Here is a 15,293-nt window from a genome sequence, read left to right as displayed (position 1 = left end):
AGAGAAGGTCCTAGAAAAAAACCACAAGTAACAGCATGCCCGGAAGAATTTTTTTGTAGAAGGACCGCTCCAGCTCCCACTGAGGAGGCATCAACCTCCAATAGGAAGGGTTTAGATGGGTCAGGTCTGGAGAGCACGGGAGCAGAAGAAAAGGCAGACTTGAGCCGTTTAAATGCGTCTTCCGCTTGGGGAGACCAGGACTTAGGATTGGCATTCTTCTTGGTTAAAGCCACGATAGGAGCCACAATAGTGGAAAAATGTGGAATAAATTGTCTATAATAATTGGCGAACCCCAAAAAACGTTGGATAGCACGGAGTCCGGAGGGGCGTGGCCAATCTAAGACGGCAGAGAGTTTATCTGGGTCCATTTGTAGTCCCTGGCCAGAGACCAAGTATCCTAGGAAAGGAAGAGATTGACATTCAAACAGACATTTCTCCATTTTGGCATAAAGTTGATTGTCTCGAAGTCTCTGAAGAACCATGCGGACATGCTGGCGATGTTCTTCTAAGTTGGCAGAAAAAATCAGAATATCGTCCAGATACACAACAACACAGGAATATAAGAGATCACGAAAAATTTCATTAACAAAGTCTTGGAAGACGGCAGGGGCGTTGCACAGGCCAAAGGGCATGACTAGATACTCAAAGTGTCCATCTCTGGTGTTAAATGCAGTTTTCCATTCGTCCCCCTCCCTGATGCGGATGAGATTATAAGCACCTCTTAAGTCCAGTTTGGTAAAGATGTGGGCACCTTGAAGGCGATCAAAGAGTTCTGAGATAAGAGGTAGGGGGTAGCAGTTCTTTACCGTGATTTTATTAAGTCCGCGGTAATCAATGCAAGGACGTAGGGAGCCATCTTTTTTGGACACAAAGAAAAATCCAGCTCCGGCAGGAGAGGAGGATTTGCGGATAAACCCCTTTTTTAAATTTTCCTGGATGTATTCAGACATAGCAAGAGTCTCTGGGGCGGACAGAGGATAAATTCTGCCCCGGGGTGGAGTAGTGCCCGGGAGGAGGTCAATAGGACAGTCATAAGGCCTGTGAGGAGGTAAAGTCTCAGCTTGTTTTTTGCAAAATACGTCAGCATAGTCCATATAAGCCTTAGGGAGACCGGTTACAGGGGGACCCACAGGGTCACGGCAGGGAGTACTGGGAACCGGTTTAAGACAGTCCTTGAAACAAGAAGTACCCCAGCTCTTGATCTCTCCTGTGGACCAATCAAGGGTTGGGGAATGGCGTTGAAGCCACGGTAGTCCAAGGAGAATTTCGGAAGTGCAATTGGAGAGGACCAAAAACTCAATTTTTTCGTGATGAGGTCCGATGCACATTAGGAGGGGCTCCGTGCGGTAACGCACGGTGCAGTCCAATCTTTCATTGTTAACACAATTGATGTAGAAGGGCCTGGCGAGACTGGTCACCGGGATGTTGAACCTGTTGATGAGAGAGGCCAAAATAAAATTTCCTGCAGATCCGGAATCCAAGAAGGCCATAGTAGAGAAGGAGAAGGTAGAGGCAGATATCCGCACAGTAAGGCGTGGAGAAGCAGAGTTGACATCAAGAACTGTCTCACCTTTGTGCGGAGTCAGCGTACGTCTTTCCAGGCGGGGAGGACGGATAGGACAATCCTTCAGGAAGTGTTCGGTACCGGCACAGTACGGGCAAAGATTCTCCATGCGGCGTCGTGTCCTCTCTTGAGGTGTCAAGCGAGACCGGTCAACTTGCATAGCCTCCACGGCGGGAGGCACAGGAACGGATTGCAGAGGACCAGAGGAGAGAGGAGCCGGGGAGAAAAAACGCCTCGTGCGAACAAAGTCCATATCCTGGCGGAGCTCCTGACGCCTTTCGGAAAAACGCATGTCAATGCGAGTGGCTAGATGAATGAGTTCATGCAGGTTAGCAGGAATTTCTCGTGCGGCCAGAACATCTTTAATGTTGCTGGATAGGCCTTTTTTAAAGGTCGCGCAGAGGGCCTCATTATTCCAGGATAATTCGGAAGCAAGAGTACGGAATTGGATGGCGTACTCGCCAACGGAAGAATTACCCTGGACCAGGTGCAGCAGGGCAGTCTCAGCAGAAGAGGCTCGGGCAGGTTCCTCAAAGACACTTCGAATTTCCGAGAAGAAGGAGTGTACAGAGGCAGTGACGGGGTCATTGCGGTCCCAGAGTGGTGTGGCCCATGACAGAGCTTTCCCAGACAGAAGGCTGACTACGAAAGCCACCTTAGACCTTTCAGTAGGAAACTGGTCCGACATCATCTCCAAGTGCAGGGAACATTGCGAAAGAAAGCCACGGTAAAACTTAGAGTCCCCATCAAATTTATCCGGCAAGGATAGTCGTAGGCCGGAAGCGGACACTCGCTGCGGAGGAGGTGCAGGAGCTGGCGGAGGAGATGATTGCTGAAGCTGTGGTAGTAGCTGCTGTAGCATCACGGTCAGTTGAGACAGCTGGTGGCCTTGTTGCGCTATCTGTTGCGACTGCTGGGCGACCACCGTGGTGAGGTCGGCGACAACTGGCAGTGGAACTTCAGCGGGATCCATGGCCGGATCTACTGTCACGATTCGGCTGGCAGGAGGTGGATCCTCTGTGCCAGAGAGGGATTGGCGTGGACCGTGCTAGTGGACCGGTTCTAAGTTACTACTGGTATTCACCAGAGCCCGCCGCAAAGCGGGATGGTCTTGCAGCGGCGGTAGTAACCAGGTCGTATCCACTAGCAACGGCTCAACCTCTCTGACTGCTGAAGATAGGCGCGGTACAAGGGAGTAGACAAGAGCAAGGTCGGACGTAGCAGAAGGTCGGAGCAGGCAGCAAGGATCGTAGTCAGGGGCAACGGCAGGAGGTCTGGAACACAGGCTAGGAACACACTAGGAAACGCTTTCACTGGCACAATGGCAACAAGATCCGGCGAGGGAGTGCAGGGGAAGTGAGGTATACATAGGGAGTGCACAGGTGAACACACTAATTAGACCAACTGCGCCAATCAGTGGCGCAGTGGCCCTTTAAATCGCAGAGACCCGGCGCGCGCGCGCCCTAGGGAGCGGGGCCGCGCGCGCCGGGACAGGACCGACGGAGAGCGAGTCAGGTACGGGAGCCGGGGTGCGCATCGCGAGCGGGCGCCACCCGCATCGCGAATCGCATCCCGGCTGGGGGCGGTATCGCAGCGCACCCGGTCAGTAGATCTGACCGGGGCGCTGCAGTAGCGAGGATGTTGCGAGCGCTCCGGGGAGGAGCGGGGACCCGGAGCGCTCGGCGTAACAATATGTCAACAAAAGTTAGATTTTATTTCCCAAATTTACACTTTCAAAATAACAGAAAACAAAAAAATGGCGTCTGCAAAAGTTTGGGCACCCTGTAGAGTTAATATCTTGAACTGCCCCCTTTGGCAAGTATCACAGCTTGTAAACGCTTTTTGTAGCCAACCAAGAGTCTTTCATTTCTTGTTTGAGGTATCTTTGCCCATTCTTCCTTACAACAGTCTTCCAGTTCTTTGAGATTTCTGGGCTTTCTGTCACGCGCTACTCTTTTAAGGTCTATCCATAGATTTCCAATTATGTTGAGGTCAGGAGATTGTGAAGGCCATGGCAAAACCTTCAGTTTACGCCTCTTGATGTAATCCCCCATGGATTTCGAGGTGTGTTTAGGATCATTATCCATTTGTAGAAGCCATCCTCTCTTTAACTTCAGCTTTTTCACTGATGGCATCAAGTTAGCATCCAAAATTTGCTGAAATTTTATTGAATCCATTTTTCCTTCTACTTGTGAAATGTTCCCTGTGCCACTGGCTGCAATACAACCCCAAAGCATGATTGATCAACCCCCATGCTTAACAGTTGGACAGAGGTTCTTTTCATAAAATTCTGTTCCCCTTCTTCTCCAAACGTACCTTTGCTCATTCCGGCCAAAAAATTCAATTTTAAACTCATCGGTCCACAGAACTTGTTTCCAAAATGCATCAGGCTTGTCTATATGTTCATTTGCAAAGTTCAAACACTGATTTTTGTGGTGAGGACGTGGAAGAGGTTTTCTTCGTGAAGACCATATTTGTTCAAGTATCTCTTTATAGTGGAATAGTGTACCACAACTCCAGTGTCTGCCAGATCTTTCTGGAGGGATTGTGCAGTCAACGTGGGTTTTGAATTGTTTTTATCACAACCCTGCGAGCTGTTCTGTCTGATATTTTTCTTGGTCTTCCAGATCTTGCTCTAACTTCCACTGTTCCTGATGACTGCCATTTCTTAATTACATTCCGAACAGAGGATATTGACATCTGAAAATGTTTTGCTATCTTCTTATAGCCTTCTCCAGCTTTGTGAGCGTCAACTATTTTCAGTTTCAGATTTCTAGACAACTGCTTAGAAGAACCAATGGTGCTGATTGTTGGGGCAAGGTCAGATGAGTCCGGGCATTTAAAACCTTTGAGATTTACATCACCTGGTCTTCCCAGATGATGATTGAGAACAATCTATGAAACTGGCAGGTCTCAGGTTTGCAAAAGGGGAGTGCTTGCTATAAATTCTGCAGGGTGCCCAAACTTTAGCAGACGCCATTTTATTGTTTTCTGTTATTTTGAAAGTGTAAATGATGGAAATAAAATCTAACTTTTGTTGACATATTATGGGAATGTCTAATCTGTAATTTGATGCCTTTTGGAGATTTTTCCATCTTTCCTTGGCATATTTATGCACATTAATACAAATTTTTACCTGGGGTTTCCAAACTTTTGATCCCCACTGTATGTGAAGATGAATGATTTCTAGTTCAAATGCAGTTTATTTGGTTAACTTCCAAAGCATTGAACAAGGCATGTAATCAAATACTTTTATTAGAGGCTGGACATTAACCCCTTAAAGACCCGGGTTTTTTCCGTTTTTATCTTTAAAAAAAACATTATTCTTAAAATTTTGCGCCTAAAAATCCATATGATGGCTTATTTTTTGCGCCACCAATTCTACTTTATAATGACATCAGTCATTTTACCCAAAAACCTACGGCAAAAGAGAAAAAAAATCATTGTGCGACAAAATTGAAGAAAAAACGCCATTTTGTAACTTTCCGAGGCTACCGTTTCTACGCAGTAAATTTTTGGGTAAAAATGATACCTTCTCTTTATTCTGTAAATCCATGCAATTAAAATGATACCCTACTTAGGCTAGGTTCACACTACGTTTTGTCCCATACGGGAGCGCATACGGCAGGAAGGAGCTAAAAGCTCGCGCTCCCGTATGTGACCGTATGCGCTCCCGTATGTCATTCATTTCAATGAGCCGACCGGAGTGAAACGTTCGGTCCGGTCGGCTCATTTTTGCGCCGTATGCGCTTTTACAACCGGACCTAAAACTGTGGTCAACCACGGTTTTAGGTCCGGTTGTAAAAGCGCATACGGCGCAAAAATGAGCCGACCGGACCGAACGTTTCACTCCGGTCGGCTCATTGAAATGAATGACATACGGGAGCGCATACGGTCACATACGGGAGCGCGAGCTTTTAGCTCCCCCCTGCCGTATGCGCTCCCGTATGGGACAAAACGTAGTGTGAACCCAGCCTTATATAGGTTTGATTTTGTCATAAAAATCATAACTACATGCAGGAAAATGTATACGTTTAAAATTGTCATCTTCTGACCCCTATAACTTTTTTTTATTTTTCCTCGTATGGGGTTTCCTCAATTGCGCTGTAATCTGAAGTTTTTAGCAGTACAACTTTTGTCTTGATCAGACTTTTGATCGCTTTTTATTCATTTTTTTCATTTTATAACAAGTGACCAAAAATATGCTATTTTAGACTTTGGAATTTTTGGCGCATACACCATTGACTGTTCAGTTTAATGAACAATATATTTTTATAATTTGGATATTTCCGCATGCGGCGACCCCACATATGTTTGTTTTTGTTTACACCGTTTTTTTTTATGGGAAAAGGGGGGTGATTCAAACTTTTATTAGGGAAAGGGTTAAATGATCTTTATTAACTTTTTTTTCCACTTTTTTTGCATTGTTATAGCCCCCATAGGGTGTTAATACACTGACCACACTGATCTTTTACATTGATCATTGTTATCCCATAGGATAACATTGATCAATGATTCTGCCACTTGACTGCTCATGCCTGGATCTCATGCCATTTGGCGATCGGACACGCAGGAGGAAGGTAGGGACCCTCCTTGTTTCCTCCAGATGTTCAGGATGCCGCAATTTCACTGTGGCAGTCCCGAACAGCCCACTGAGCTAGCCGGGAGTAGTTTACTTTCACTTTAGACGCGACGATCAACTTTGTACATTGCTTCTAAAGGGTTAATAGCGCGTGGCACAGTGATCAGTGCCGCGCGCTATTAACCACGGGTCCCGGCCCTTGTTAGAGGCTGGGTCCGACTTGCTATGACGCAGGGCCACGCAGTGGCGCCGCATTATAGAAAGGAAGCTGACTCAGGGCGTACAGGTAAACCCTGGGTCCATTAACTGATGGCGTCTAAGTGCAATAACAATGCATCTTCCATACAAATAAAATCCACAAACATGATAAATTATCATGACAAGTAGTTGTTCAGGCATTACAGGATGCATAAAAACACAACCCGAGACTGTTTAATGGTAAACTGACGTATCCAATAGTTGTTCAGGTGGTACACAAATAATAAAACACAACACTCTGTTCCTGTGATATCTAAAGAGACCATCTATTAATATTATTATACTGTATTATACAAGAAAACGTATTCATCACTGCACTAAAATCTAGGATCCATGACTAAGGCCAACAGGCAGGCCGAAACGCGTTGGAACTTACCTCTTACCTTTTATTCTGCACTAATAAGCCCTATGCACCCATACAGGTACGATAGAAAGAGGGCGGGCTAATTGCACACTTCACGGAGTGGGACTACTGTTTTACTGCACTAAAATATACCAATTTAATCTAAATGAAATACACTTTTCACATGTTGGCAATTCAGACCCTGACCAATCCTAATACCTTTGTTGATGTTTGTCATAGTTGTGTTGGGGTTTCCGTATTTTACATGACTTAAACAGTGCTATAGACTGTGCTCTTGCTTGTAAGATACCAGAAAGCTGGAGTTTGCAGAGAAACTGACAGCCGATTTACCACATTAAACCCAAATACAGTATTTTAGTGCAGGTGAACTCAATTACAATGAGATATCATTTAGCCAAATCTGAGGGCTCTTCTGAAGATACCCATGGTATTGACCTCCATTGCGCAATCTTCATAAGGTCCCACAGATCAGTGTAAGTGATACCTCATTGTAATTGGGTTCACCCACACAATAACTTCCTGTATTGGGCGAACTGGCTGTCAGTTTCCCTTTCATGTTTTTTTCCAGAGTTGTCCAAAGCAATTCTCAATATTGATATTGTCTCTAAATTCTACAAGATGGCTAAATGGCTGAATGGCTAAACAATATGATTTAACCATATATATTTTGCTCCTTTCTCAGCAGCATCCAATTTAGGATTTGTGTGATTTACATTGTGAATATATGCAAGACATAAAAGAGGATGGGATCAGCTAAAGATTGATCTATTTCCTCTCCTGGATGAATGCATAAAAGAAATGTTTTTTTTTTTTTTTATTAAACATAAATCTAAATTAATATGAGGCCACTGTGCAAAAGGTGTTAATGCAACTTTTTTTGTTTTGTTTCTACAGCTCCTACATACACTACAGGGCAGAATTATTGAGACAGATTTGTCCTAAAATGCATTGTGGTGCACATCAATTAAGAAACACTCAAGCAAGTTCATTAGCAAAGGGCCTGTGCAAGGAACTTGCTGGGCCTCGTACGGTTGCCTCAGCAACTGTACTGCCGAATGTGAATTGCATATCCCTGCATTGATCTTTGTAGAATGGGCTAGAGACCTGCATTGGACTTACACTATGAGCAAAGTATGACAAAAATACCAAGACCAATGCCTTAATTGACAATGAGCAGGGCTTAAAGGGGTACTCCTGCCCTTGACATCTTATCTCCTATCCAAAGAATAGGGGATAAGATGTCTGAACACGAGAGTTCGGCCACTGGGACCCCCCTGCAATTACCGTGCACACACCCGGCGTTCTGAACATTATGTTCAGAATGCTTAGTTCGGGTGGCTGTGGTTGTGACATCGCGTCACGCCCCCTCGTGACATCACGTCACGCTCCCTCCATGCATGTCTATCCATCAGGTCCCCTCTGATACACATGAATAAAGGTGATGTGGCGTGTTGTCACGAGGGGGCATAGCGGGACATAATGACCACAGCCGCCCGAACCAAACGTTCTGAACATCATTTTCAGAACGCCAGGTACTGCACGGTGATCGCTGGGTCCTTTAGATAAAGGATAAGATGTCTAGGGGCAACATACCCCTTTAATGGGGTAATAGTGTGGCATTGGCAGAAAGGGGGCATGACCTAAATTGTGATGCCATATGCCACATATGAGCCAAACCTTTGGCAACTGAGTTGGTCTAAACATAGAACAGGAGTCTTAAACAGTTTTTAAATGCACTAAGGTTTATTAAGCAGCCCCAGCCACTTTGATGAATCTTATGCAAATGAAGACTGTCTGAGTATGCACTGCCTTAGAATTAGACAGTTTTGGGAAATATGGGCCTATGTGTTTCCATTATAGGAGACAGCTAACACATTTTGTGTAGTGTAATCCTGTAAGAAAGTATTGGAGTCTCAAAATGTAAGCATGTTCTGGCTATGGTGTTTTTATTTCAATTTTGTGGCATTCTTCCTCTCATAGACCTCTATAGATTGAGAAAAAAAAAAACGCCAAGTTCAACCTAAAACACTACTATGTTGATTCATTAGAATTGATGGAGTTATATGATCAAGGAAACAAATGACTTGTAAGGAGGAAAATGCAGGGAAAAAATGCTGCATAAAAAAAGCCTACGTTAATACATGGTATTTGGAGCAGTGGACTTAAAAACTGCATGATGGAGAAGAAAAAGAGTGAGGCAGTTCTTTATGGCATTTTTTTAAAGGCTAAATAAACGCAAAGCAAAATTAGTGTCTCTTGGCAGCCTAAAGGTCTGTTACTTTACAATAGAGACACTGTAGAGAAGCTGTAGGAACAAAATGGTAGGGAATTTTTACTCAAGACCTGTTGCAAAGTTGCCTTATTTTATATGCATTGAGAGACTTAAAAAAAAAAAAGTTTGTGAAGGTTAACATAGCCTTTAACATTTTTCCAGCTATCAGTCTTATTGGACTGGTAGCAAAGTGAGCAACTGCAGAGTGTCATTTCAGCTGTTTAGTACAGTATATGTGGTTTATTGTCTACTTCTTACTTGTCTGTCATGAATCTTTTATACAAAAATGCAGCAATTTTGTAAAATTTTAGAAAACAAAATTTCATTAACATTATTACTGTACAACATTAAATTATTTTTATTGCTCCACTACGTTGCCAATCACCCTATAGACCCTCTTTTCTATCTTCTCTTCTAAATAATTATTTCTTTTAGTCAGTAGTGATGAGCGGCATTGGCCATATTCGAATTCGCAATATTTCATGAATATATAGACAACTATTTGTCCTATATTCGTGAATTTCGCGTATTTGTTATATTCGCATATTCGAGGAGGAAAACAGTGAGGGGGTGGGCAACTTTACTATTGGTTGTTAGGGATGTTGTTGATAACCTCTGACAAGTGTATTTGCATCATTCTACTTGGCCCACAAGTGAAAAGAAGGAATATGCGAATATTCCCATAAAAAGTGAATATTCGTAGTTTCGAATATATAGCGAATATATTCGCAATATTTGCGAATTCACGATAAAAATTTGAAATGCGAATACTCGCGCCCAACACTATTACTCAGCTTGTTGAATTTGATCTGTAGAGCTGGCTTTGCCCACAAGATCACCCACGTTATAGTGGCTGTGATTGACATCTACACTCCCGCAACAACAGCTGCCATTAGAGAAGCCTCAGATTCCAACCTTTTAACCAGAAAATCTAGTAAAATATCAGTGTCATTGAAGTGGAAACAAACTAAGGAGGCCCTTTTAAAGGGGTAATCCGCTGCTCAGCATGTGGAACAAACTGTTCCGAATGCTGGAGCCGGTGATGGGAGCTCGTGACATCATAGGCCACCCCCTCATGATGTCACTCCCCGCCCACTCAATGCAAGTCTATGGGAGGGGGCGTGACGGCTGTCACGCCCCCTCCCATAGACTTGCATTGAGGGGGCAGGGTGGGGCGTGACATCATGAGGGGGTCGGGCTATGACGTCACAAGCTCCTTAGGTGCCTGGATAACCTATGTAAACTATCTTATGTTGAGGATTCTTTAGGTATTTGCAGCTAAAGCCATTTTCAAGACAAAAAAAGACAGCAGACAGCAAAAGGTCCTTCTTTTCCATCCCTGGAGGAAGCCCCATACATTTCCGTGTAGTGACCACTTTGACATGCTGGTTATTCAAATATCACAGCCAATAAAACAGCCTTGTCTCTTATACATATGCAAATAAATATTTAGTGCTTGAACTAATGGTAAAGTAGACAAAAAGAATTTCCCAGCACCTCAATTTTCTCTGTGTAGCTCAGATCCAGTGTGAGCTCCACCATCTCACCTCAACAAGTCCTATTCCTCACTGTAGCTCATTCATTTCATTCCCAATGTGTTCATCAGTCTCATCTGCCAGAGGAGCACAATGTACTCGACCATCTGCAATTCATCAAAGTCTTTACCTGTTCACAGTTTAGTTTCTGTAAATCCAGCTCATTCCATAGCTGGTTGTAAACCACCACCCATCCTCCACCCTAAAAACAATCGCTTTATCATGAGCGAGAGACAACATCTATTACTAAGAGATTCACCGAGACTTTATGTTTTGATTTTTTTTTCTTCCAGGAGAAAATACAAGAAAACATCACAAAGGTAGGACTCATTTTTCACGAGGATTGCAATCTTTTTAGGTTAAAATTTTTTCTTGTATTTTATGGTGTCCTCCCATTTTAATACAGTGTAAAGTACGTGTTCCATACTTAGGCTGGGTTCATATATGTCCGGCATCCGGCATAGGTGAACTCAGCCTAGATCTCGACACAACTGATGCCACAACTGATGATGAGTTGTCATCAGTTTTATGGCATCCGGTGTCCATTTTTTCTGCATGGCAGACGGGGGAACGTAGCAAGCGGAGTCCGACGCATCCAACCATCCGGCGTCAAAATTGAGATGCTGAATGATTGTGAACTGACCCATTCAAATTAAAGGGATCAGTTCTAGCACCAGTTTCCCTCTGGTGAATGCTGGAGGGAAACTATGCCGGACAACTGGTATATGTGAACCTATCCTAACTTGTGTTGTTAGTTTGCTATATGGTGGTATGGAAATGACTAACTTCCTGGTCAAGGGGCTCTAAAAGGATCATTGGACTAATACTTTTTCAGATTTTGAAGTTGACCACACTAATACAGTAATGCCTGTGATGAAGGAGTTCAATAATAGTATCTTGGTAGGTGTCTGGAATTGTATACCTAAAATAATCCGGGAATCCCATTTCGACCAACATGTTTCAAGATATACTTACAGATGAATAATGTGGAACTGTAGAGACTTCATGTAGTGCTACATAGTGACCTGGCATATACCTTTGTTGGTGCATGAGCAGGCCAATTGTTTCTCTCCTATCTTTCATATAAAAACTATATTAGCATTTCTAAAATTCCAGTCCTAAACTGCAATAAGTAATAATATGTGTTTCTTAACTTTTACATAGAATGTCACTAACAACAGGCAAGGTAACAGTGGTATTAGCCACACTAATATACAGAAGATGGAAACCTAGGGTTTCCTCACCATTTCATTTTTCCACATAACACTCTCCAACATACAGTATCTGTATACAGCACCTGTTAATTACAGTTTTCTACAAGTACAGTGTAACATTGCAACAATATGATCCTATTTCTTTTGATTTATAACAGCTCTCAACATTAAAATACAGTATGTTCAATATGCACATTTTAGTCTTCACGGTGTCAAGACTTCTTTATAAGCACTCACTTCTTGCATTTTGCTGAATTTATGTGAGTCATAAAGTCAGAATAATGAAGAAAATCATTTTCTCTGGCATTATTTGGGGAATATATAATGATTTCATGTTACACTATGGTTATTGGCACTGCTATATATTTTTGTGATTGAACTGTGCTGTATGAACTTTATGGACTAATATTTTACGGTATGCACATAAGAAAGTCTTAATAGCTGCTCGGTTTTGGAATGTGCTGTCATAAACTGTAATTATTGAATTCATTCTGTGTCAATGAGGCAAATGTTGCTTGTTCTGAACTTATCACGTATAACAGATTTTGTCTGCTAGCAAAGGAATAGTTATGTGGGAAATGCGTTGCTTTACATTTCCAAACAACATGAATTATCATCGCTGCAGTAAATCTCAAATGTTTCCCTCCTTATAATCAGGTTCTGAACTGATCATAGGGAGTAGACCCCTATTGCTTAGACCCCTACAGCTTAGACCCCCACTGCTTAGACCCCTACTGTTTGGCCCCCACTGCTTAGACCCCTACTGCTTTGACCCTTACTGCTTAGACCTCCACTGCAACCACCATTTAATTCCATTGCTGCCTCACCTCTGCAGAAAAAAGTACCCCAATTCGTATTAAAATATTTAAAAGTAACATATACCGGTATATATATATATATATATATATATATATATATATATATATATATATATATAAGTTGGAGAGCAGCGCTCCCAAGCCGAATGTAGATGGGTGCAATCGGTCTCAGGGACCTCAGTCCTAGGTCCAAAAGGTTGTATAGGCAAACAAAGGCGACCGCAGCACTCCAAGTAGAAAGGGGTTTATTCCAGTGTTAATACAGGCGACGTTTCTGTGGCCGACGTTTCTGTGGCCTATGCTTGAAAATGGTGGTGTGAGGCCACAGAAACGTCATCTGTATATACATATATATATATATATATATATATATATATATATATATATATTATTTTTTATAGAGCTTTACCCAATTGTCAATCACCCTAGATAACTGAGAGCTACTATATACACACACACACATGTATATACTAGCTGAGTACCCTGCATTGCCCGGTTTTTCCTTCCAAATACTTATTGGGGAGGAAGCTTTTGACTTCATATCCCATCCTCATACATTGTTGTCATATCCCAACCCCATATCCTGTCCCCATATCCCGTCCTCATATCTGGACCTCATATCCAGTCCTCATATCCAGTCCTTATATCCCATTCTCATATCCCGACCTCATATCCTGACCTCATATTCCGTCCTCATATCACATGCTCATATCCCGACCTCATATCTCGTTCTCATATCCCGTCCTCATATCCCATCCTCATATCCCAACCTCATATCCCGACCTGATATGCCATCCTCATGTCCCGACCTCATGTCCTGTCTTCATATGCCATTCTCTAGTCCCATCCACATATCCCGACCTCATATCCCAACCTAATATCCCGTCCTCATATCCCGACCTCACATACTGACCTCATATCCTGTCCTCATATCCCAACCTCATATCCCGACCTCATATCCTGACCTCATATCTCAACCTCATGTCCTGTCCTCATTTCCCATCCTCATGTCCCATCCTCATGTCCTGTCCTCATATCCCGACCTCATATCCTGACCTCATATCCCGTCTTCATATCCCAACCTCATATCCTGACCTCATATCCTGTCCTCCTATCCCGTCCTTATGTCCCATTCTCATATCCTGTCCTCAGCTGGGAATGATTTGTGATGAAGATATTGTAAGCTGAAAATAGAAGGGGATGTGACTTTTTGAGACTGGGCATGATTTGCAAGCCAGACCAATGCACAAAAAGGGAAGATATTAAAAGGGGTGGGGCTTAAACAGTGGGCATGTCTTTGTGAAATGGGGTGTGGCTTGCAAGCAGGACTGACACATTCACCAGGAGATGCAGAGTGGAGCTTGTGGAGTAAGGTACTGGAAGTCCCATATACTTGCATGGGACATGAAACAAAAACCCATCTTTTATATAAGGGTGTAGTTAAGGGTTAATTTAAGTATCTTATATTTTTATTTGACATAAGTAACATGTGACCAGGTATTATTGAAATATCTCCAGCCGTATGGAAGTTATGTGGGAACATACATTTCTCGTAGATTTGCATGGGACTTTAAACAAAAACCCTGATCCTCACAAATGGGGGTAGTTAAGGGTTAAATTAACTATCCTATATTTTTAGTGGACATATAAGTAACATGTGACCGAGTATTATCAAAATTTCTCCAGCCATTTAGAAGTTATGCAGTAACATACTGTATATTTCCCATAGACTTCTATGGGACTTTAAACAAAAAACCAGACCCTGGCAAATGGGGGTGAGTAAGGGTTAAATTACCTATCCTATGTTTGTTGTTGACATATTAGTAACATGAGCACCAAGTTTAATGGTGATATCTTTAGCCGTTTGGAAGTGATGCTGGAACATATATACATACTGTACATACACACACATTGGGGGGAATTTATCATTAGTGGTAGAAGCTTTTTCTTTTCTATATGTAGTGGAAATTTTTGCACAGTGAGCTATTTCGCATCTTTTTTGTGCGTCTTTTTTGCAAGTAGTCTATTTTTTTCTGAATTGTGAAATGCATTTTTCTGAATTGTGAGAATGCATTCTCCAGAGACCTGCTGCAATCTGCATTTGTTAATTGTACAAGCCAGCTGCACAAGACACTCCACTGCGCTCCCCGCCGGCTCCTGTATACAGCTCTCACAATTCCCGCCGCCGGGAGATGGGAGCTCTGTTTGGTGAATAGCTATTCACCAATCAAAGGGACACATTTCATAATCCCCGCCGCTGGGAGACAGGAGCGCTGATTGGTGAATAGCTATTCACCAATCAGAGCTCCTGTCTCCCGGCTGCGGGGATTACGACTTATGTGAGCTGTATGCAGAAGTTGAAGGGGAGTGCAGTGGAGCCACATGTTCTGCCGGCTTTTACAGTTAATAAATGCAGGTCACAGCAGGACTCTGGAGAATGACCTGCTGCGATCTGTCCCTCAGCCCCTGGTCTATAACTCCCATCACGGACAGAGTCTGTCCCATGATGGGAGTAATTGTAATACTGCAGCTGCACATCCGGCTATGTGACTTTTAGGACTACTACTCCCATCATGGACAGACTCCGTCCATGATGGAAGTTATAGTCCAGGGGCTGAGGGGCAGATCGCAGCAGGTCACTCTCCAGAGACCCGCTGCGATCTGCATTTATTAAGTTAACAAGCTG

At 43.1% G+C, this 15,293-nt stretch overlaps 1 protein-coding gene across 9 annotated transcripts in view; it reads left to right on the top strand.

The window, feature by feature from the left end:
- PDE1C (phosphodiesterase 1C) overlaps positions 1-15,293 on the top strand; it is a 983,820-nt gene that overhangs the window by 528,577 nt on the left and 439,950 nt on the right. For 4 of the 9 annotated variants that reach the window (XM_056520397.1, XM_056520399.1, XM_056520401.1 and 1 more), the window contains one exon: positions 10,869-10,895. The exons of the other annotated variants lie outside the window; for them this stretch is intronic. In XM_056520397.1, coding sequence (XP_056376372.1) covers positions 10,869-10,895 — 27 coding nt within the window. The remainder of the gene's footprint in view (positions 1-10,868; positions 10,896-15,293) is intronic. 9 annotated transcript variants of the gene reach the window in all.

The sequence above is a fragment of the Hyla sarda genome, chromosome 5 (genome assembly GCF_029499605.1).
Source record: "Hyla sarda isolate aHylSar1 chromosome 5, aHylSar1.hap1, whole genome shotgun sequence".
NCBI classification, from domain to species: Eukaryota; Metazoa; Chordata; class Amphibia; order Anura; family Hylidae; genus Hyla; species Hyla sarda.
The sequence above is the reverse complement of the archived record's forward strand: the minus strand, read 5'-3'. Positions and strand labels throughout refer to the sequence as shown.